This window comes from Dromiciops gliroides, chromosome 5, assembly GCF_019393635.1.
Source record: "Dromiciops gliroides isolate mDroGli1 chromosome 5, mDroGli1.pri, whole genome shotgun sequence".
In the NCBI taxonomy this organism is placed as follows: Eukaryota; Metazoa; Chordata; class Mammalia; order Microbiotheria; family Microbiotheriidae; genus Dromiciops; species Dromiciops gliroides.
In genome coordinates, this window is record NC_057865.1 from 278,109,773 (window position 1) to 278,135,056 (window position 25,284).

A 25,284-nucleotide genomic window follows, 5' to 3' on the forward strand; every position below is an offset into this window, starting at 1 on the left:
AAGGCACTGGAAGATGAGGGGCTGGGGAAGGCTTCCTGTAGAAGGTGGGATTTTAGTTGGAACTTCAAGGAAGCCAGGGAGGTCATTAATCAGAGCAGAAAAAGGAGAGCATTCCAGGCATCAGGACATCCAGAGAGAATGCATGGAGCAGAGAGAGGACCAGGGTCACTGAAACAAGGACTAAGAGGCAGGGAGTAATGCCTAAGGAGACTGAAAAGGTAGCAGGGAGCCAGATTCGGAAATGCTGTGAGCTTTGAGTAGAGGATTTTGCATTTGATGCTTGAGGCAACAAGGAGCCACAGGAAGAGATTAGACCACAGTGGGAAGAGACTGGAAGCAGGTGAATCCAATATCAGCTACTCCAACAGTCCAGACCGGAAGTGCTGAAGGCTGGCCCCAAGGGGCTGGTAGTGTCAGAAGCAAATACTCACTGAGCTGTGCCAAAACAATAAAAATGACATTATATAAATTAATTTATAGATTGAGTCACACCAATCAAACAGCCAACAGATTAACAAGAGAAAATTACAAGATTCATTTGAAGTCACAAAAGGGAAATCATGGGGGCAAAGTAGGAATGAAGGAAAAATACTTCCAGAATTCATGCTATATTATAAAATAGTGAGCATTAAAAACTGGATCAGCTAGGTGACACAGTGGATGGAAGACCAACCCTGGAGTCAGGAGGAACTGAGTTCAAATCTGACCTCCAACACTTAATAGCTGTGTGACCCTGGGCAAGACACTTAAACCTGTTTGTTTCAGTTTACTCATCTGTCAAATGATCTGTAGAAGGAAATAGCAAACCACTTCAATATCTTTGCCAAGAAAACCCTTAATGGGGTCACAGTCAAACATGACTAAGTGACCAAAAATAAAATAAAACTATTTGGTACTGATCAGGATATAGAAGAGTAGATATATGGAACAAAATAGATAAGAAATAACCAGAAAGTATCAAATTTGGAAAGTCAGTATTAAATAAACCTAAAACATCAGTTACTTGGGGAATGACTTCCTATTCAACAAGACTATTAGGAAAACTGCAAAACAGTTCAGCCAAAATGAGTTTTAGATCAACATATTAGACTATTTATCAAAATAAGTTCCAAATAGAGAAGTGACCTTAATATAAAAAGTAACATTATACATTTTTTAAAGAAAATTTATTTCACATCATTGGTTTGAGGAAAATATCCTAATCAAACAATGTATAGAAGTTTCAATAGATAAGATAGATCATTTATTTTAATAAAGCATAAAAGCTTTTTCATTAATAAAACCAATGTAACTAAAAGAAAAAGAAAAACTGTTGATTGAGGAAAACCTTCACAGCAAAAAATGTCTGTTAGGTGTGTTACACAGGGGAAATACATGCTATGCACAAATGGATGAGACCAAGGATCCTTCCAATGAATAACTTCTAGAAGGAAAAATGCGAATTGTCAACAGGAAAATTAAGAGTGCTACCAATCACAAACAAGAGAAATGCACATTAAAAGTGTGAGGCTAGGGGCAGCTAGGTGGCGAAGTGGATAGAGCACTGGCCCTGGAGTCAGGAGTACCTGAGTTCAAATCCGGCCTCAGACACTTAACACTTACTAGCTGTGTGACCCTGGGCAAGTCACTTGACCCCAATTGCCTCACCAAAAAAACAAAAAAACAACAACAACAAAAAAAAGTGTGAGGCTTTACTTTGTATCTAGCACAGCGCCAAAGATGCTAAAAGCTGAAAAGAATGAATGTTACAGAGGTGTGGGAAGACAGAACTACATGATCAGGAGAGCTGTGAATTGGTCTGACCGATCTGGAGTGTAATTTGGAACTATGCTGTAAAAATGACTAAGCTGTCCCCTAGTCTTTGACACAGTGACAGTCCTCCTGGTGTTCCAGGAACTGAGGGCACAAAGATCAAAATGCTGATCCCTGACCCTCCGGGAGCTTCCATTAAGAGAGCAGGAAAAGGAGGCTATACCAATATACTAACAGGAGACAGGACAGTGATAACCAGAATAGTATGGTATCACAGAAATCAAACGGAAACAAAAAAGTCTTAGTTTCAATAGTTTCAACTTAGTTTCAACTTTATTAAGACTTTTGGGGGTTAGCTAGGTGGCACAGTGGATAAAGCACCAGTCCTGGATTCAGGAGGACCGGAGTTAAAATCCAGCCTCAGACCCTTGACACTTACTAGCTGTGTGACCCTGGGCAAGTCACTTAACTCTCATTGTCTTCCCTCCCCCCACCCCAAAAAAAGACATTTGGGATACCAAGAAACAAGAATAAAGTAGCTAATAGTGTGAAATGCTAATGATATGTCTAAGAGGACAAGGACTTGAGGAATGTTTGGTAGATAGAGCAATTAGGCCCAAGGGTTTTTGAAGAGTACTTTCTGTACCAGTAATAGGAATGAAAGATAGATTGGAAAGACATGAAGAAAAGTGGGGAGCATGGTATCGTAGAAAGAGTAAAGGCCTGAATCAAGAAGATGTGGATTCAGGCTATATGAGATATTTTTCTCATCTATAAAACAGAAAAACTAGCTATAATCAGGGTTATTGTGAGGAAAATGTCATAAGCAGTCACTTCGAGGATCAAAGGAGATCCTACCTATAAAATGTTTATTAGCACAATGCCTGGCACATAGTAGGAGCTATATAAATACCAGCTATTAAGATTATCATCATCATGAGAGTTCTTCATGAGAGCATGTGCTAAAAGAATGGAAGTGATGAATACAAACTCATCATTCAAGAAGACTGGTGATTACAGAAGACCAAGTAAGGGGTAATTCAGTTAAAGAGAGGTCTGTTGTTTTTTTTTTTCCTTAATTGGCTTCTTTGTTATATCTCAGAGGAGACTTGAGAAGAAAAGAATGGAAATGAAAAGATTAATGGAATGAGGTCCTGGTGAACATGAGAGTGCCAAAGGCAGTGTTCCCCCCACATATGGTAGCCCCCTTCTTTTTTCACTTCTCCCAGTCTCCCCCTTGGTGATCTTATCCATTTCCTCATCTTTAGCTGTCTCCTCTTGGAGAACTCCCACGTTTCCATTCAATCTCCAGCCAAGGCTGTTGAACACCAGTACCACAGAATTAGACGGAGGGATAGAAATAAAGATCATCTAACCCAAACCTCTAAAGATGAGGAACTTGTGGTCCAGAGAATTTAAGAGGCACTATGTGGTATCATGGGAAAAGTGAAGGACTTTTAGTGTAAGCAGAAAACTTCCTTTAATTCTTGCCTTTGACACTGTGACCATAAGCATGTCTCTTAACCTGTTTAAGACTCAGTTTCTGCATCTGTAAAATGGATATACTTAGAATACCTACCGCATGAAGTTATTGTGAAAAAAATAATTTGAAAACCTTGAAGAAGTATAATATAAATGGGAGTTATTATTATTGTCCATGGTCACACGGTAAGGAGAATCAATATTTCTAAGATCTCTTTAAACCCTAAAACATTAGAAAACCATAAAGTTACACTGAACATAATAAATTATTAAAATAATTGTACAATCTGACCAGTGCCAGAATTTTTCCTTAATGAAATTTGAAGGCTCCTATAAAACACTACCTCAATGTTCCACTATAAGCACATGCCACAAAAAGTCCTGGAAGTCCTGGATGATCACTTAGAATCTCCACTGCTAGATAAGGCATGAGCTGGGGGGGGAAAAAAAAGGACAAAAGTTAATTGCTTCTTCTTTTTTTTTTTTTTTTTTTAGTGAGGCAATTGCGGTTAAGTGACTTGCCCGGGGTCACACAGCTAGTAAGTGTTAAGTGTCTGAGGCTGGATTTGAACTCAGGTCCTCCTGAATCCAGGGCTGGTGCTCTATCCACTGAGTTAATTGCTTCTTAATATCATTTAGTCAGCTAGGTGGTGAATATGTAATGACCATATGTCTATATTCTTGTCCTCTTTAAAACATAAACTCATGGGAAGTAGGAATTGTCTCATTCTTTGTACTCGCATCCCCCACACCTAGCAAGTACTTGGCACATAATAGGTACTTAATAAAAACTTGTTGAATGATTAAGTCTTAAATTTACTTGGCGTCTAAAAATTGATTTTAACTTTTAATTTTAAGATTTCCTAGCTATATTCCTTCATTGTGTCCAGGGACTAGGGATATTAAAAATGTTCATTTTTCTACTGCTTAACTGGAATGAAATCAAGATACAGATGGCGTACAATAAATAATAACAATAAAAATATATTCAACTCATGTAAATCTAAAACTGTTTTCTTTTCCCCTAAACCAACATTAATGTACACCTGAAAGTTCTAAATGTGGGGAATTTTTTTCTACTTTCTACAACTGATATCTGTTTCCCACTATGTCATATTGTTCCTTACTGAATGATTCGACAATAGAATTATAAGTTTGAATACTAAACCTGATCTGGTGCTGAAATTTTGTGTGATGTCCAAGGATCACAGTTACGATACACTGAGTATAATGACAAGCCACAGAAAACTGCACAGGTAAGAATTATCCAGAGTCCCAAAAGATTTAAATAAAGTGCTCTAAAGATATAAGCAAAAAGTTAAATGATTACTACTCAACAGAATAAAGGAAATACATCAGGTATGTATCAATATTATATTGTTTATAAACCTTACATGGTTGTCAATAAAATTCCCTGTTCTTTATAATTTCCCTTTTTTCCCTCATTTTCCACTTATCACTTAACCCAAATAAGGATGTATTTGGTGCACATTTTGTTAGTCTTTTCAAAGGACAGCTTTTACTTTTGTTAATAAATTATGTGGTCATTTTTTTCCTCTTAACATTCCTCTAATTCTCAGAATTTCCTTGTGTGCTCTCATTGCTTTAAGAAGCTGTACTGATTATATATATTTATATGTGTATATATATACATATATATGGCCAATAAAACTACATCTATATGATCAAACATTGTTAACTAGAGAATATAAACATATTCTTTTTATCCTTTGGTTGGGGGCATTGTCATCAAATTCAGTTTTGTAACAGCAGCTATCTGGTCTGGGACCCAATCAGATGCCATAATGAATCTACCAAAAGGGATTCTAGCCTAAGGTATCACAACCCAGATTTTTAAAAATCACTCAACTGAATGGCCTAAGACTAAATTATATAAATTTACTCAACAGAACAAAGGCTGAATCAAGCATTCTTCTAAGTCCCAGGGTGTCCTTCAGTCCACCCTGTGAAGTCATTAATTGCTTGAGCCACTTTCTTAAGCACTTCCACACAGGTTTGCATAGGGTCAATAACTTCAATCCAGCAGGGATCAAGAATAAAAATTTTAAATGATTTCACATTCTCATAAATACATCCACCTCTCTCTGAAATTCTCCTCCCAGAATTTCCATTTGAGGATGGTCCAAAGTCCAGCCATCTCTTTATTTCCTCTCCTCAGTCTTGGCCATCATCACCACCTCTGCTTTTCAGCTTCCCTTTATTTATTGTCTTTCCCCATTCAATTGTAAGCTCCTTGAAGACAGAAGGCTGTCTTTTCTTTTTCTAAGATTTCTAGCACTTACCACAGTGTGCGTGGCACATAGTAGGAATGCTTAAAGTGATTTCTGACTGACAAAATACTTGGCCAATGCATATTTTATTAGCTTAATATGCTATTAAAAGAGGAAATGTATGGGAAAACTGGAAGATTGTATGGCAGAAACTAGGTATAGACCAACATCTTACACCATATACTAAAATAAGATCAAAATGTTGTGAAAATATTTTGACTTACTGGCCTAATTTGGGGAGACTAATCTAACTGAGTGACTAATCTGGGGACTTTTGACTGACTGGCTATCTGACTGCATTTAACTTAATATGGGACGTTTATAAAGTTCCACCACACTGCTCCATTCCCAAAATTGATAAGCAAAAGATTAAGAAGCCACTTACCTAAATAATCAAAGCAGAGTTTATTTATGAGATACAATTTTAAATTAAGAATACAGGGAAATAAAATGTACAACCTGACTGCTTTCTGGCCTTTCCACCTGAAAGCACTGGTACTTTTTTTAATACAATAAGGGCCTTAGCCACCTCTTGCCTTAGGGTACTTTCACTTTTATTCTAACTCCGAGCCCCTTTCACTTCGTAAACCCCTCTGCAACTGTCCTCTCCTTACCGCCACCGCTGAACCCCTGTGTTTCCCTCTCACCGACCTCTCCTTCCGTTCTGCTAGTGCTCCAGTGTCCTTCTGTTCTCCTAATCTTCTGGCCTCTCCCAAGCTCGTACATCTGCCTCTTGCTCTAGTCCTTTAGCCTGCATCCTTCTCCCGTAATCTTGTCAGTCCCCTCTTCCTCCTAGGCCTTCGGCCTCCCTTCCTTCTAACTCCCAGGTCCATATATATTTTCCTTTTCTCCACTCAAATCTCAGGGCTTTTTGCACCCCCACAGACCCCAAGCCAATCTGTCAGCCAGGGCTGCGGCTGGGGCTGGAGGGACGCTTGAGCATCACGTGCCTCAGCACAGGCTATCTGGGATCTCTGGGATAGATCCGCTCAGGGCAGAGGGAGCTGGGGCTCCCTCCCAGCTGTCTGACCCGGCGTCTTGTACTGCGCACGGGGCTTTTTGGCTCAGCTGAAGCAGAGGGGGAGGGGCACCAGCACCTCCCACACAGAAGATACCCTGAGGGCTTAAGGCTTTCTAATCTCAGCCCAAAGGTAGGGTCCCCAAATCAAAATAAATTTCCACAGTGGGTACATGATTTAGACATAAAGGATGATGCCTTAAGTAAATTAGGAGAGGAAGAAATTGTTTACCTCTCAGATCTATGGAGAGAAGAATTTATCACCAAACGAGAGAATATTATCAAATGCAAAATGGAAGATTTTGATTACATTGAATTAAAAAGGTTTTGTACAAACAGAAGCAATGCATCCAAAATTAGAAGGGAAGCAAAAAGCTGGGAAACAATTTTTACAGACAGTGTTTCTGATAAAGGCCTTCTAAAATATATAGGGAACTAAATCAAATTTATAAGAATCCAAGTCATTCCCCAATTGAGAAATGGTCAAAGGATATGAACAGGCCGTTTTCAGAAGAAGAAATTAAAGCTATCTATTGCCATATGAAAAAATGCTCTAGATCACTATTGATTAGAGAAATACAAATTAAAACAACTGTGAGGTACCACTTCACACCTATCAGATTGGCTAATACGACAACAAAGGAAAATAGTAAGTGCTGGAGAAGCTGTGGAAAAATTGAAACACTAATATATTGTTGGTGGAATTGTGAACTGATCTAGCCATTCTGGAGAGCAATTTGGAACTATACCCAAAGGGCTATGGGACTGTGCATACCCTTTGACCCAGTAATACTAATACTAGGTCTTTTTCCCAAAGAGATCATAAAAAAAGGGAAAGGGATCCACATGTAAAAAATATTTATAGCAGCTCTCTTTGTGGTGGAAAAGAATTGGAAATCGAGGGAATGCCCATCAACTGGGGAATGGCTGAACAAGTTGTGATATATAAATGGAATGGAATACCATTGTGCTATAAGAAATGATGAGCAGGCAAATTTCAGAAAAACCTGGAAAGACTTAAATGTACTGATGCCAAGTGAAGTGAGCAGAACTAGAACATTGTATACAGTAACAGAAACACTGCGTGAGGATCAACTATGATAGACTTAGCTCTTCTCAGCAATACAATGATCTAAGACAATTCCAAAGAACTCATGATGGAAAATGTTCTCACATCCAGAAAAAAGAACTATGGATTATAAAAGTATTTTATTATTTTCCAGTTACATATATAGTTTTCAACATTTCTTTTTATAAGATTTCTAGTTTCAAATTTTCTTCCATCCCTCCCCCCTCCCCAAGACAGCAAGTAATCTGATATAGGTTATATATGTATAATCACATTAAACATATTTCTGTATTAGTCTTGCTGTGAAAGAAGAATCAGAGCAAAAAGGAAATACCTCAAAAAAGAAAAACAATAGCACCAAAAACAAAAGAAATAGTATGGTTCAATCTGAATCCATATTTCACAGTTCTTTTTTTTTCTGGATTTGGAGAGCATTTTACATCGAGTCCTTTAGAACTATCTTGTAACATTGTATTGCTGAGAAGAATCAAGTCCATCACAGTTGATCAACACATAATGTTGATGATACTGTGTACAGTGTTCTCCTGGTTCTGCTCATCTCACTCATCATCCAGAAATATGTTTAATGTGATTGTACATATATAACCTTTATCAGATTGCTTTCTGTCTCGGGGAGAGGGGGAGAAAAGGAACAGAGGGAGAAAAATTTGGAACCACAAATTCATGAAAATGTTGAAAATTATCTTTACATGTAACTGTAAAATAATAAAATACTTTTATGATTAAAAGAAGAGGAAATGTATACAAGTTAATAAATTGCTAATTAATCTTCCATATTGCATTAGTATCAGAAAGTAAAAGTAATAATTATGCCTCATCCAATTAACCTAGCTTTTCCAAGAAGACATCAGAAATTTTCAAAGAAAACCCCCCTGAGGTACAAATAATTTATGTCCTGGGGAAATGAGGAAGAGTTATATGTACAAGTTATGCCCATTGTTCTTTTTTTTTTTTTTGAGGCAATTGGGGTTAAGTGACTTGCCCAAGGTCACACAGCTAGTAAGTGTTAAGTGTCTGAGGCCGGATTTGAACCCAGGTACTCCTGAATCCAGGGCCGGTGCTCTATCCACTGCGCCATCTAGCTGCCCCGCCCATTGTTCTTAACAGCATCATTACTACTCAAATAAGTTGCTGAGCTCTTGTAACAAATTTCTTTCCACTAGCTCCTATAAAACATAAAAGGAAATCTAGTTCTGTCTTTCCTGTTCATTGAATTTATTCATAAAAAATAAAACAATTTCTTCACATAGTCTGTTTTTTCTTAAACAGACAGATATACTCTGGACCAGTTTCCCATATAATTAAGCCCATAATGAGGTTTATGAGTTCGCCTTCCTTGCCAGTTCCTTTTGATACATTTCCCCTTTGGGTCCTCTCCTCCCAGGCACATATTGCCTACTTGCTCCATAGGCAAAGTGGCGCAATGGCATACAAGGAGTACACTTGAAATTAGAGGTTGTTGGTTTCCAATTCTGGCAGCTTCATGATTTACAACCCATGTGACTGGGGCAAGTCTTTAGGCCTCATTTGTAATCTAAAGGGGCTAGTTCAGATCATTTGTAAGATCTCTCTCAGCTCTCAATACTATTGTCCTAATATCAAACTCCTTCTTGAGTACGCTCACTGGGATCAAGTGCATGCTATGGGAACTTAACATATTCATCAAACTCAGGGGCCTATCTTTTGTTCCATTTTCTCAGAGTCCTGCTCTACTGCCTGCTAAGCTAATAAATTCATGTGTTAAAGTGTTATGGATGAAATTTTACCTAAATATGTCACCTTCCTAGGTAAGGTATTATCATCTTAACAGGTATTACTTAACAGCTATAAGAATTTATGCATGTCAAGTTACATTACATAGAATAGGCAAGCCAGCCAGGCTGATGAGACAAGGTAGTCTGAGGGAGAAACAAGAGATGGCAGCATAGACCAAGTAAATCAAACCACCACCATCACCTCAAACACGATCACTCTTTCAATGGAGATAGCCCTGGACCCTGAACTCAAGAGCATTGGGAACGGCCATACTTCCAAACCCAGTACCCTCTGCTATTATGGAGAAGGAACCCCCCACCACCAATAAGGAAACTATCACCACAGCTACTGAAGACCCAGAAAACAAACCTTGCCACTAAAATCCTTGGCACTGTCAATCATTTAACATCAGAAACTGGTAAGATTTTATCAGTGGAAATTATTTCAAAGAAGCATGACCTTTATCTCCTTTGCTACTGCTCCTTTAAGACCAAGAAACTTTTCCATTTGACTTTTAACTCCTTCTTGTTTGGTTCCGTTTTGGTTTTTGGTGAGGCAATTGGGGTTAAGTGACTTGCCCAGGGTCACACAGCTAGTAAGTGTCAAATGTCTGAGGCCAGATTTGAACTCCGGTACTCCTGACTCCAGGGCCGGTGCTCTATCCACTGCACCATCTAGCTGCCTCCTTTTAACTCCTTCTTAAAGTGGGGCACTGCTTCCAGGTTGCACTGTTCCAAGCTTCATGGGGTCCCATGTGTTACGATTTAAGGAGAGACATGTTCTACACTCCCCTGGCCTGTGGCAAAACTTTTCCTTTTGACTTGCAATTGACGCCATCCATATCTGCTGACTCTCCCATTAGAATAAGAGAGCAAGGACTGTACTGGATCACTGTATTGCTGAGACTAGCTAAGTCATTCACAATTGTTCATCATACAATATTTCTGTAACTGAGTACAATAGTCTCCCGATTCTCTTCACTTCATTTTGCATCAATTCATGTAAGTCTTCCCAGGTTTTTCTGAAACCAGCCCCCTCCTCAATTCTTATGGTACGATAGTATTTCATCACAATAACATAATACAACTTGTTTAGCTATTCCCCAATTGATGGGCATCCCCTCAATTTCTAATTCTTTGGCACTACTAAATGAGCTGCTCTAAATATCTTAGTACAAATATATTCTTTTCCCTTTGCTTTGATCTCCTTGGGGTATAGACTTTGTAGTAACATTCCTGGACTGAAGGGTATGTAAAGTTTAATAGCCCTTTTGGCATAGTTCCAAATTGCTCTCCAGAATGCTTGGCTCAGTTCACAACTCCATCAACTCTTCATTAGTGTCCCAGTTTTCCCACATCCCCTCCAATATTTATCATTTTCCTTCTCTATAATATTAGTCAAATCTGATAGGTACCTTAGAGTTGTTTTAATTTTAACTTCTCTAATCAATAGTGATTTGAAGCATTTTTTCATGACTATAGATAGCTTTGATTTCTTGTGAAAACTGCTTGTTCATATGCCTTGACCATTTTTCAACAGAATGACTTGTATTCTTGTAAATTTGACACTGCTCAATATATTTGAAAAAGGAAGCCTTTAGATAGAGATAAATTGCTATAAAAAATTTTCCCCAATTTTCTGCTCTCCTTTCAATTTTGATAGCATTGGTTTTGTTTGTACAAAAAAATTTTAATTTAATATCATCAAAATTATCCATTTTACATTTTGTAAATGCTCAGTGTAACTTCTTTGGTCCTATATTCTTCCTGTATCCACTAACAGATAAACTAATTCATGTTCTCCTAATTTGCTTAGATTACCCTTTATGTAGAAGTGATGCACCATTTTGACCTTATCTTGGTATATGGTATAAAGTGTTTGTCTATACCTGGTTTCTGTCATATTGCTTTCTAGTTTTCCCAGCAGTTTTTGTCAAATAATGACTTTTTGTCCCAAAAGCTTGGTTGGATATTTGGGTTTATCAGACACTAGAGTACAATGGTCATTTTTATTGTGTATTGTGTACTTGATCCACTGATCTACCACTATTTCTTAGCTAATACTAGATTGTTTTGAAGATTACCATGTTATGATACATTTTGAAATCAGGTATGGCTAGGTCATCTTTCTTCATATTTTTTTAATAAGTCCCTTTGATATTCTTGACTTTTTGTCCTTCCAGACGAATTTTGTCATTTTTTTCAAGCTCTACAAAATAATTTTTGGTAGTTTGACTAGTATGACAACGAACAAGAAGATTAGGTAGAAATAACATTTTTACTATATTGTCTGAGCATACTCATCAGTAATTAATCTTTTTAATATGTTTGCATCTGACTTTCTTTGTGTGAGAAGTCTTTTGTAATCGTATACATAGTGTTTCTGGGTTTGTCTTGGCAGATAGACTCCCAAGTATTTTATATTGTGTAAAGTTAATTTAAACGGAATTTCTCTATGGCTTGCTAATGGACTTTGCTGGTTATATATAAAAATGTTGATGATTTATGTAGGTTTATTTTATATCCTATAACTTTGTTAAAGTTAATTCTTTCAAAAGTAGTTTTTAAGTTGATTCTCTAGGATTCTTTAAGTATACCATCATATCTGCAAAGAGTGATAGTTTTGTTTCTTTGTTGCCTACTCCAATTCCTTCAATTTCTTTTTTTCTTCTCTTATTGCTATAGCTAACACTGCTAGTACAAAACTGAGTAAGAGTGGTGATAATGGGCATCCTTGCTTCACTACTGATCAAGCTTCCAGTAGCCCAATTCTAATTTTTAAGAAACCATTTTCTTTAGTGAGCTTTTAGACCTCCTTTTCCATTTGGCCAGTTCTATTTTTTAAAAAGTTGTTTTCTTTGGTGAACTTTTATGTAGTTTTTCCACTCTTTTGTGCTTCCTTTACCAAGCTGTTCACTTTTTTCATGGTTTTCTTGCATCATTCTCATTTCTCCCAATTTTTCTTCTATTTCTCTTAGTTGCTTTTTTAAATCCTTTTTTAGTTCTTCCAGGAGTTTTTTTTAGGGCCTAAGACTAATTTACATTTTACTTTGATGCTTTGCATGTAGCCATTTTGACAACGTTGTCCTCTTTTAAGTTTGTGCCTTGATTCTCTCCTTTCATAATAACTTTCTAAGATCAGGCTCATTTTTTCTACCTATTTTGTAACTTTGTACTTTTATTAAAAAGTTGATTCTGTTTCTACTCTGTCCCAGGCTTCCTGGGTTCAGGACCTTGCTGCTGGCTTGCAGCGGAGAGTGAGGGGGAAGCCTCCTTGCTGACTTGTACTGGGGGCAAGGCCTCCCTGTTTGCCTCACCCCTGAATAGGGTCTTGCTGCTGGCTTGCTTCAGGGGTGAGACCAACATAATACTATCTTTATTCTCTATCTGCCTTGAACAGAAATGAATAGCCAAATAATCCTTAAAACACACATTTAAAAAGCTACTACAACACTAAAATCCTACACCGTTGGTGCCCAAGTATAAGCAGCATAGAAATAATTGAGTCCTTAAAGGCCACACTAGTGGAGAAAAAGGTCTAGAAGGCACTACAAAACTAGAAAAGTTTTTAGTCTATTTTTTTGCTTCTGGTTTCCTCCACGAGATTATAAGCTCCTTGAGGGCAGGGACTATCTTTTGCCTCTTTTTGTATGTCCAGTAATTAGTTCAGTGCCTGGCACATAGTAGGCCCTTGATAAATGCTAATAAATGATCCAGCAATGATGACATGCATTTGTGATGGGAATATCCATACCAATGCCATAACGCTGAGAGACAGAGACAAAGAGAGAAAGAAAAGTGAGCTCTCAACTTGAAATATTACTTTGTGGTAATAATCTGACATCCTCCACTGATCTGCTATGGTGATTTTTCTTAAACCCAGAGGTGACTCCAGGTGGTCTGAAGTAGGATTTGAAATCGGATCTTCCTGACTCCAAGCCCAGTAAGCTAGCAGCTGTGACTCCATCACTCTCCTAATTCAGTAAGTTCCAGAGACTCCCCAAACATAAACTATGGCTTGTACAGTTCTTTATAACCTGGCCATAATCTGTCATTCCAACCTTATTTATTATTCATTAATTCCACTCTTGCATTTTACAGTTAAGCCAAACTAGCCTTCTCTCTATTCCTCCCACAGCACTCTATCTCCCACCTACAGGCCTTTGCATTGGCTGTTCCCCATACCTGGAATGTACTGCTTCTTATGTACCTCACAGAATATCACTGCCTTCAGGATTCTATTTAAGGACAACCTCATATACAAAGCCTTTCCTAATCCCTTCAACTGCTTGTGGACTCCTCCCTCCCTCCTTACACTGTAGTTCACTAAATTTCAATTACTGTGTATATACTTACTTATGATTACACTGTGTATCCAGTAGATCTAAATTCCTTGAGAACAGGGACTTTTTTGTCTATCCCCCAGCGCCTAACACAGACTAAAGTGCTTACTTAATAAACGTTTGACTGCCTTTATAGTTAACAAACACTGTTTCATTAGATCTTTCACATCAGAAAATGGGTACATTGGGGGCGGCTAGGTGGCGCAGTGGATAAAGCACCGGCCCTGGATTCAGGAGTACCTGAGTTCAAATCCGGACTCAGACACTTGACACTTACCAGTTGTGTGACCCTAGGCAAGTCACTTAACCCCCATTGCCCCGCAAAAAAAAAAAAAAGAAAAAAAGAAAATGGGTACATTGCAAGCAATATTATCCCTAGTAACCCAAGTATTATTTTACAAAGGAAAAGACAAAAAGGGTTTAAATAACTTGTCTCCATATCTTAAGAAAGTGCCCTTTCAAAAGGAGTGATTGACAACAAATTCTCTATCTTAGCAGTCTAGTGGGTAAGAGAAAATGAAAAGCTTAACTGGAAAATCAAAAAGGTTCATCACATATTGCTTAAAGGCAGAAAGAAGGAACAGAGAAGCAATGGAGGCCCCCAATCCTATTACTGACCAAGGATGCTTTGCAAATTCTGTCTGATTTTGTCATCACCACCAATAAATATAAAAAGACTTAACTACAACATGAAATAGATTTACTCCTGGTTCAATTATTGGCCCAGAAGTGTCATTATTTCTATGAAATTCTGCTAAAATTAATCTGACAGTGTTCATCAAAAAGTGCCATTAAATTTAAGTTGTACCCACAAAGTGCACCGTATGGTTAAAAACATAAATGGAGAGATTGTCTTTGCCTTCAGGGAGGCTATAGATCACTTACTGAAGGATAACCCTCAGGTATGTATGAAATGACTGTCAAATACAGGTCTTTAGTCACATGGAGACAGCAATGAACATTATCAAAAAATAACAAGGGAAAAAAGGATGAAAATAAAAAAGGAAAATGAGAAAAAATTAATGTGAAAGGTACAGAATTTTCACGTAACCAGCAGAAATTCTAAGCTCACTTATGAATAGAATCATCTTATAAGAATGATATTTGGTAGTGATTTAAAGTATATTAAAAGAAATAAAGTAAATGTATTATAAACCACAAACAGTCTAATTACCTTTTTAACAGGCTAAAACTGTCCTTATTTCTTACGTTACCCTCTTTTAAAGTTTAAAAACAAACTATTTAAATACTAATGACAAATATATGGCATATAGACTTACAGTTTTGCCTGGAACCTGGTTTTACAGGCTAGGTATCTCTGTACTTGGGACTGGTTGACACCATAAATGCTAGTCCATGTGAAGGTCCCACCTATAGTAATTGTCCAAAAAGTATGTCTCTGCAAAGGACTAGGATTAAAGCTATATAAAAACAAATCAGTAAAACTGGAATTTCAAAGTGGTACAGAAACAAAACACAACTGCAAAGTATTTTAAATGAAGCTCAGAAATAAACATACATATACATATGTTCCCCTTTGGAGTTTTAAATTATCTAGATAGGGGGCACCTAGGTAGTGTAGTGGATAAAGCACCAGCCCTGGATTCAGGAGGACCTGAGTTCAAAACCAGCCTCAGGCACTTGACACGTAGTAGCTGTGTGACCCTGGGAAAGTCACTTAACCCTCACTGCCCCACAAAAAAAAAAAAAAAGTAAAATAAATAATCTAAATAAAAATATGTGGACTACTAATAAGCCTAAATGTGACTAAGACTAAGTGCCTATATAAATCTATATGAAGGAATTCCTAATAGGAGCCAAAAAATTCCATCTGCTCAGTGACTGCTAAAAGCTCACTGAATTCTCCTTGCCAAAGCAACATACTTTTATATGTCAGGGTCAACTAAATAGAGAGCTTGTATGCAGTCAGAGAATAACCCACAAGAATATGGCTTTTCTTGAGATTCTATGTTGAACACCCACAGCCATGACACAACAAAAGGGCACTACCCAAATTCACTGAGAAACACCATACATTGTGACAATTGCATGGCAAGAGGTATGGAACACAGTGAAAACCCTATGGATACTTTTTTTGAGAAAGTGGCAAAGTATAAGAATTGGAAGACTTGGGTAAAAATTCTAGCTCTATTCCTTACTATTGGTATGGCACTAGTCAAGGCCCTTCCTCTCTCTAGGCTTCAGTTTCTTCAACTATAAAACAAGGATGTTATACAAGATAGTACCCGAGGTTCTATCCAGACTTAAACCCAACTAACTCCACAAAAATCACAGCTATTGATGGCTTAACATTATACAAAGTAAAGTCTGGGAATTAAGATCTCTACTCCAGGGCAGCTAGGTGGCACAGTGGATAGAGCACCGGCCCTGGAGTCAGGAGGACCTGAGTTCAAATCCGGCCTCAGACACTTAACACTTACTAGCTGTGTGACCCTGGACAAGTCACTTAACCCCAATTGCCTCATTAAAAAAAAAAAAGATCTCTACTCCTAGCAAAAGTAACTTGAGTAAAGTATAATTCACTCCAGAAATGGTCAATTATGATAATGTAACCAGAATGCCACAGACAAGAGAAGAAGGACATCTAATTTCTACTAAGTAAACTTGGAAGTTTATGCAACTGCTCACTTTTTTCTAAGCATTTATGACCAGGTAGTTGTGGCAGAGCAGAAAGGAAAATGGATTTGAAATCTGAGTCTGCCAAAGTGTGACCTTAGGTGAAACACATAACCTTTATGGATCTTAGTTTCTTCAACTGAAAAATGTAAAGGTGGGAGGGGGGAAGAGCAGGATTGGCCTACATAGCACCCTAGGTCTCATACAACTCTAAAGAATCTGTAATACTATGATTTAGAATATCGGTGTGGGTGTGGGTGTGGGTGTGCATGCACAGAAACATAGACTTCTCATTGCAAAAAACAAATGACCAATTTCTTTAAATCCTGGATTCTCATATAAAATTTTCTACTCATCGAACACTAAGAAGGCTGATTATCTAGTAGTTAGTCATATTAATTATTGCTTATCAAACGACTGATAATTTTTTATTGCACCAACTATGAAGAAATTATGAGTTACTTCTCTTTCCAATGTGTCACTTGGAAGATCAAAAAGTAGCTGTTCAAACCATGATCGTCATTTTAATAGGATCCTTTTCAAAAGAATTTTAGTCAACTAGCACTTCTTAAGCACTAGACACTGAACTGAGCTCCTTCTACTCAACTAGGATATTAATTTATGTCCAGGAACTTGAACTCTAAAATTCATCCCACAGAGTCTGGGACAACAAAGGAGAAATCACACAACCCAAAGGTGACATTTGTTCCATACGGTTTACCTTCTGGCTAAAAATCCAGCGCATTCCACCTCTTCATCTGCCTTGAACTCTCTTAGCTACTTCTTCATCTTCATTGTGACCTTCAATCATTTAAGGTATCCCTCACTTCTTTCTGAGGCCACCACCCCAGCAAGGCCTATATTGCCCTATCCCATCCTGACCCTTTGGTGAGCCAGTTCAACTCTACACTGTTTTCTTCTTGTGAGTTCTTTGCTCTGTCACACCTTCTCAAACCTCCCCTTCCCCTACCTTCTCAGATGAGATGCCTGCCTCATATTTCACTAAAAGAAAATTGAAGACATTCACAGGAAGCTCCTCTCTTCTCCCCTCCTCTTCATCTCCTTTCATCCAGGTGCCTTCTCCCTCTAAATCATCCTTCATCCCATCTCACACAAAGAAGAGGCCCCTACTTCTTACAATAGCAAACTCCTTTACCTAACAAAGCAATGCCCTATCATCCTTTCTCTCACTGAGCTTCAATATTTCACTGTCTACAAACATGATCACATATCTTCCATGCTCAAAAAGTCCTCACTCGATTCATCCCATCCTCTCTAGTTATTTTTTGGGGGTGAAGAAATGAGGGTTAAGTGACTTGCCCAGAGTCACACAGCTAGTAAGTGTCAAGTGTCTGAGGCCATATTTGAATTCAGGTATTCTAAATCCAGGGCCGGTGTTTTATCCACTGCGCCACCTAGCTGCCCCCCCAATTATAATTCCATACCTCTCCTCTCTTTCAAGGCTAAATTCATTGAGAAGGCCATCTACAATAGATGTCTCCAATCCTTTGCTCTAAGTCTTTGTAACTCTCTACAGTGTGGTGTCCAACTTCAACATTCAAATAAAGCTGCTCTCTCCAAAGCTGCCAATGGTCTTTAACTGCCAAATCTGATGGCCTTTTCTCAGTCCATATACTTTTTGAAGCTGTCTGCAGCCTGACACTACCATCCTCATCTTCTTGATACCTTCATGACACTGTTCTTTCCTAGTTCTTCTGACTGCTCTTCTCAGTCTCCTTGGCTGAATTGTTATCCAAGTTACACCTACCACTAAGTGTCATCCAGGGCTCTGTCCTTGCTTCTCTTCTTTTCTCCCCTCCATATCATTATATGTGGTAATATGACCACCATCTCCCCAGCCACCAAGGCTCACAATCTAGGTGTCATCTTCTACTCCTCACTCTCAGCCCCTATATTCAATTAGTTGCTAAAGTCTGTTGCTTCTCTATCTTTGAAACGTCTCCCTTAGGAGCTCCTTTCTCTTCCCTGACACTGCCCATCTTAGTACAGGCCCTCATTACCTCATGCCTATGCTACTAAAACAGACTGCTGATTGGTCTCCCTGCCACAAGTCCCTCCTATCCATTCTCCATTCAGTAATGAAAGCCATGTGTACAAGTCTTGTCTCGCATTAGAGCAGGGGTCCCTACCCCTTTTAGTCATGGATAAATGAAGTAGCTAGGAGGAGCAGTGGGTAGAGAACTGGGCTTGGAGTCAAGAAAACCTGAGTTCAAATCTGGTTTCAGACACTTGCTAGCTGTGTAACCATGAGCAAGTCTCCTTGTCTTAGTTTCCTCAACTGTAAAATGAGGAGAAAAATGGCACCTGCCTCCCTGTTGTTGTAAAGATCAAATGAGATATTTGTAAAGTGCTTACTACAGTGCCCAGCATATAATGAGCACTTAATAAATGTTTGTTTCCTTCCCTTCCCCACTTTTCCTTACCACAAACATCCTTTACCAGGCTGGTGACATCTATGGACCCCTTCTCAGAATAATGTTTTTAAATGTATAAAATAAACTGCAATGATAAATTTCAGTTAGAGGTAAGCGAAAATAAAGACGTAGTTTTTTCTGATTCAATTTTGTAAGCCCCCCAGAAATCTAGTCACTAACCCCTGGGAGTCTGTGGACTCCAGGTTAGGAACCCCCACATTAAATTGTAAGCTTCTTCCTAGCCCGTGTTCATGAATAGATAGGAGGGCATCCTTTACATATTAGTAGTTTACAAAACGTTTACTGAATTGAACATTGCCATAGAGCCTGCAAGAATTTGCTGGTTACACTTCTCAAAGTACTGGTCTTTGAGTCAGACACTTGGCCTTCAAATGTTGACTTTGCTATTTACTAGCCGGACAACCACAGGGTCATTACCTCACCTCAAAGAATCTTAAGTTTCCTCACCTGTAAAATGTAGATCATTTGTACTATAACAACCTTACGCTGTTTACCTTTTTAAACCTCAGAGCACTATATAAATATTAACTATTATTGTTATTCCAACACTTAATATTTTAAAATACTTCTTTACATCTAATACAAAACATTTTAATTGAAAGAAATTAAACTGAAATTGAAAGAAATTGCAAGAAAAAAATCCACTTACTCCCAAAGTCTTAATCTTCCTCCTTCTTTTGCATGTCTTATTATAGTTTTAAGTCCACCTTGAAGATTTGAAGTCTGTATGATAATGGAAGAAAATCCTGCCACCATAATGAAAGCCTGAATAACATCTGTCCATACAACAGCTCTGAGACCTCCCTAGAAAGAAAGAAAAATCGCATGTGGAATATTAAATTCAATGTTGTGATAAAATAATGGAATTTGGCAGACGCCTAGGGGTCTCACGTGATTGCTTTAGTATTGTTTAAGAAACCAACTAAGTACCTACTTGGGATTAGATATAGGCCACACCTGGCCTGCCCTGAGTGACTGCATACTGCTGATGTCAGCAGGTAGACCACTCTCAGCCAGGCAACTTGAAGGACCTCCCTTTTGGGAGAGGGAGAGAAAAGGTAAAAAAGAGAATGCTGAGGCTGGGAACTCTCTCTTTCCTGTTGGTGAGCTTCCAAGAGCAAACTGGAGAGGAACTCCACAACTGACTCCCATAGAAACTACGGACCCCAGGTGGTGAGTTAATAGAAACGAGGCCAGCTCTTCGAATTAGCTGAGCTGGAAGCAAGTCTGGGGATTGAGTCAGCCTTTGCTAGAGCCAGGGAGCTTGTCCATTTTTCTCTTCCCCTATTCCCTTGTCCCTGGCTTTATTAACTTCACCTTTGCTGTATATTTTATCCCCATTAATAAAGCCTGGTTTGTTGGTGGAAAGAGGCCGTTAATCTCCTTTCTTATTGGCCTGGAAGAAATAACTAAAAAAAGGCAGTTTGGAAGAGAGGAAACTTTGGACCTAGAGGTCCCTCATTATTTTCTGAACCCCAATATTACAGTGAGCCACCCAATTAACTCTCCCATACTAAATTTGGCTCTTACAGTTTGTATGTTTATTTTGTGCCTGGCAAAGTTAGGCTTCTGGGCTAACGACTTTTGAAGAAACTGACTGATCTCACAAAACTAGACTTCTGAGAGTTACTCAAATATGCTTTAAGCTTAATTTGTGGCTTATCTTGCCACCTTGAAACAAATGAGAATGAAGAAACATCTCCACATGAGCACAGTAATCCCTAAATCTTAGTAGATTTCAATAAATTTTGGCATGTGGGTAAAGGTTACAGAGATTTTGTATCAAGAAAAGTTTACATAACTAATAATTCTGTTCAACAGCCTTTAAATGAACTGCATCATTGTTAGTCGACACAAAATATCATATTATGTTTCCTTGTATATTACAACTAAAATATTCATTACAGTGAAATTTGTTATCAGAAATTATGTTACAGCTTAGAACTATGCCCAACGGGGTATAAAATTATGCATACCCTATAACCCAGCAATACCACTACTAGGTCTGTAGCTAAAAGAGATCAAAGAAAAAGGAAAAGAACTTATCTGTACAAAAATTATTTGTAGCAATTCTTTTTGTAGTGGAAAGAATTAGAAATTGAGGAGATGCTAATTAACTGGGGGAAGATTAAACAAGTTGGGTATATGACTGTGATGGAATATTGTTGTGTTTTAAAAGAAATGGTGAGCAGATTGGTTTCAGAAAAACCTGGAAAGACATAAGAATTGATGCAGAGCAAAGAGAGCAAAACCAGAACACTGTACACAGTAATAGCAATACTGTAACAATGATCAACTGTAAAGGACTTAGCTACTCTAATCAATAGAACGATCAAACACAATTCCAAGACTCATAATTTAAAAATGCTAGCCACCTCCAGAGAGAGATAACTGATGAATCGTGAGTGCAAATTGAAGTATAATTTTTTTCACATACTTTATTTGTCTTACTTTTGGGGGGAACATGGTTAATAAAGAAATGTTTTACATGACTTCATATGTGTGTGTGTATATATATATATATATATATATAAAACATATATATAAAACATATATATAACTTATATTGCTCGCCTTCTCAAGGATAAGGAGGGACTGGGAGAGAAAATTTGGAATTCTTTTGCTTTTGGTGCTGTTGTTTTTTTATTTTGAGGTTTTTCCTCATTGCTCTGATTCTTCTCTTATAACATGACTAATGCAGAAATATGTCTAATGTTATTATGTAAATATATAACCTATATCAGATTACCTGCTGTCTAGGGGAGGAGAGGGAGGGGAGGGAGGGAGAAGAATCTGAAATTGAAAAGCTTGTATAAACAAATGTTGAGAAATATTTTTACATGTAACTAAAAAAAAATACTTTTATCAGAAAAAAAAATTTTTTAATAAATGGTAAGGGGGGCAGCTAGGTGGCACAGTGGTTAGAGCACCAGTCCTGGAGTCAGGAGGACCTAAGTTCAAATCCGGCCTCAGACACTTGACACTTACTAGCTGTGTGACCCTGGCCAAGTCACTTAACCCTCATTGCCCGACAGACAGACAGACAGACAGACAGACAGACAGACAGATAGATAGATAGATAGATAGATAGATAGATGATTAACCAGAAGAAAAAGAAATTATGTCAGTTATTAAATTTGTTTAAAACAGAGTAATAAGATACAGTTTTGTAATGCTGTGGCGCCATGTGGAATACAAAAATGCAATTTATGTGCTCCCAGTGATAAGTCTGTCTTTAATACTCAGCCAGTAGACACAGTTGGTTCAAAGCAAAGCCATTTTACTAAGATGGCATAGTAAAAAAAATAGCTAAAAATAACTGCCCCACAAATGCACAAGTGTCCATGGAAGAGTAGGCAAAAATGAGTTCTAAGGCACCGAAATCAGAACACATATGGCCAAGGCAACTCACACCCCTGGTACTGAACAAACTGATAGCCTTTTCCTTTTCATGAAGGTGAAGCATCTCTGCTGAGCAAGTCTCTCAGTTTTTCCTGGGCTGGCAGATGACAACTTTTTAAAAACCACCAGGGGCATGGCCAATGCCAAGCTCCTTCTCTAATTTAATCAGCAAGAATTCCACTCTATGTAAAACAAGGAGGCCATCTTCGCAAATAATTAATCTAATAATACCTCATTACTTCTGTCATCTGACTAGTTTCTGTGATTAGATCATATGAGCTGGAGGAGCAGGAAAAGAAATTGAAATCCTCTTACCCCACCAGATACCGACTGTAATTCAGCAAGGAACGTTTTACAAAAGGATACATTCATCCTAAAATGACATAAAATTATTTAAGATGGTGCTCCACTCCAGAGAGTTAGCAGGTTCTTCTCACCCCCTAAAGTCATACAACACCTGGAGACATAGCACCATTCAAAGGCTGCCTGAAACCCAAGCATAGTGCTTGTCCCTCTCTAAAACCCCAGCCCACACAAGCACCCTTTGAAAAGCTGGCTATGTGCAAGTTCCACAGTGGCTTCAAATTTAAACATCAGCTAAGTCCTCAACCTCAGACGTCTACCAGATGGCTGGCGTAAGCAGATCCTAGGTTAAGAATATCTGCCTAACCTTCATTCATGCATCATATACTATTGTGTTTTACAGCAATTGATGTATATTAATTATTTTGACTACTATATTATAAAGTAAAGTGCATGCTGGAATTTCCCCTTACTTATCCACCTACCTTTCATAATAGGTACTGAATGAATAAATTAATAAATGAATGAACCACTAGTTCCTTGCTAAAAATAAAATATCGAAAATATGACAAGTGTATTTTAGAGAATCATTTGGAAGATGATGTTGGTTGTTTCCTTTCAGAACATATGATACTTAGACTGTTGTGCAGCCCTAAGGAAGTCATTTAACCTCCATGGACCTTAGTTTCCTCACCTGTGAAATGAAGGGGATAGGCTCAATGTCCTCTAATGGCCCTTCCAGGTCTAGATCTGTGTTCCTAGGATTCTACGCTCTTTATTTCTGTTCTTATTTCCAGGCCCTTTCCTCTTCTTCAGCACCGTGCACCATCAATCATTTCCTTTCAATGCTACATTTCTTCTATCTGTTGGGCCTAGAATGCAGTCCCTTCTTTTATTCTCAAGTTCCATCTTTAACACAGCTCATATGCCACCTCTCCATGAAGCTTCCTAAGACTCACCCACAGTTGGTCCTCAAATTAAGCTGTATTTACTCCTTGTGTGTGTGTGTGTGTGTGTGTGTGTGTGTGTGTGTGTGTGTGTGAGTGTGTGTGTGTGTGTGTGTGTGAGAGAGAGAGAAATAGAGAGAGAGAGAGAGAGAGAGAGAGAGAGAGAGATCGATCGATCGATCGATCGATCCCCCTAGTAACACCCTTGGTGCTGAGATTTTCATTTGTCTATATGTCCCCAGCCCCTAAAACAGTACCTTGAATATGTAGGCATTTAACAGATGTTTCTTGAATTTTACTCTATGTAAACATCTCCCCTTAGGGGGAGCATTTACAAACCTGAGACACTAGAACTATGTGCCTTCAAAAGGTCTAGAGAAGTTTAGAAGAGGGAAGGGTCTAGGAAGATATGCTGGACTCTTACGGTCTCTGGGACATGCAATTTGGGCTATCCAATAGGCAGCCTGTAATGCAGGTCTGACGCCTGAGAGAAGGAGCGGGGCTACACACATAGGTGCCTAGGGTGACAATCACAACCGTGGCAGTTGCTGAGGCTACAAAGAGAGAGAATGAGGGCGGCAGGCCTTAGAGTACAGAGTTGGACTGTGACTTATTTTTAAAAACTGCAATCTTCCCCTTCAGATTATACATGGAGACAATTTAAGTGAACAAGTAGAGCTGATATACAAACAAACAACATACCAATGAGCAGTAGAAAGTACAGACAACCCCTGTTGTAACTACTGCACCCCAGAGTTCAAATCCTGTGACTGAAAAGGAAAAAGACAAAAAACCTGTGAAAACGAATTTCAGAATAGCTCTCCTAATGCTTCAAACATTGAAAAGTTTTACCAAAACAAATATAGTTTTCACATGTCTTATTTGGTGACTTCCAAGCTTTTAAAACATTCTCATCATTGATTTCAAACTATCCCATAAAATAGAAACAAAGATAATTTAAACTCGAAATATACTATTACTTCAAGGACCGGCTTCTAAGCCGGAAGTTTCATGAGTTACTGTAACCTCTAACCCTCTGGGGATAATTCTCCAGAGTTAGGATGAGTAGCCCTCAAATAGACAATGAAACCTTTGCCACGTGGTAGGACGAGAAATAGTTTGTACCCTTCTGGTGTAATCTTCAAGAACTCAAATTCACATCTTCCACACCCCAATTAGAATTTAAATGAGACACTTTGGTGTCAAATAAGTTTTAAATAATTTGAAACTCTTACACAAATGCAAAAATACAGGAAAACGTGAGGCATATTTTCTTTGGCTATCACTTTAAGGAACTTTTACTGGTCTTTGAGTGCCATCATTGTATAAAAAGCAAGCTGCTTCATGAATCTGCTATAAATCAATCATTAGAGAATTGGCATCTGAATCGTAAATCTATGTGAACTAACAAACAATACTCTCCATGAAATACGTTAGAATGCAACTAACAAAAGAAATAATAGGAAAGGGGTAAAGAGATCCGAATCTGGAAATTGTGTTTTTGTCCCAGCTATATTATTGGCTATGACAGTGTATGTCACTAGGTTACTCACTTAATCTCAACATCCTGATCATTTAAATGAGTATAATACCTGTTCACCCTGAATTCACTAAAGTAACCATGAAAAACAAATGAGATAATAAAGCACTTTTTAAAAACTAAAAAGATCTTTTCAATGTAAGATATTATTAAGTAAACAGTTTACATTATTATAAATGTAGTTCTAATCTACTAACATAAATAAATCATCTTGAAAAGACACATCTGGTACCCAAAGGCCAAGAGTTTGTCCTTTGTCAGATAGAAGC

The 25,284-nt window shown here is 38.1% G+C and overlaps 1 protein-coding gene across 1 annotated transcript in view; it reads right to left on the bottom strand.

Annotated features, from left to right (window-relative positions):
* The window catches only part of LOC122729040 (sodium-coupled monocarboxylate transporter 1-like), a 72,405-nt gene that overhangs the window by 28,062 nt on the left and 19,059 nt on the right, over window positions 1-25,284 (bottom strand). Inside the window, exons 4-8 of the mRNA XM_043967707.1 lie at window positions 24,178-24,245; window positions 19,473-19,627; window positions 15,011-15,151; window positions 4,403-4,532; window positions 3,579-3,667 (exon numbers count right to left, since the gene is read on the bottom strand). Coding sequence (XP_043823642.1) covers window positions 3,579-3,667; window positions 4,403-4,532; window positions 15,011-15,151; window positions 19,473-19,627; window positions 24,178-24,245 — 583 coding nt within the window. The remainder of the gene's footprint in view (window positions 1-3,578; window positions 3,668-4,402; window positions 4,533-15,010; window positions 15,152-19,472; window positions 19,628-24,177; window positions 24,246-25,284) is intronic.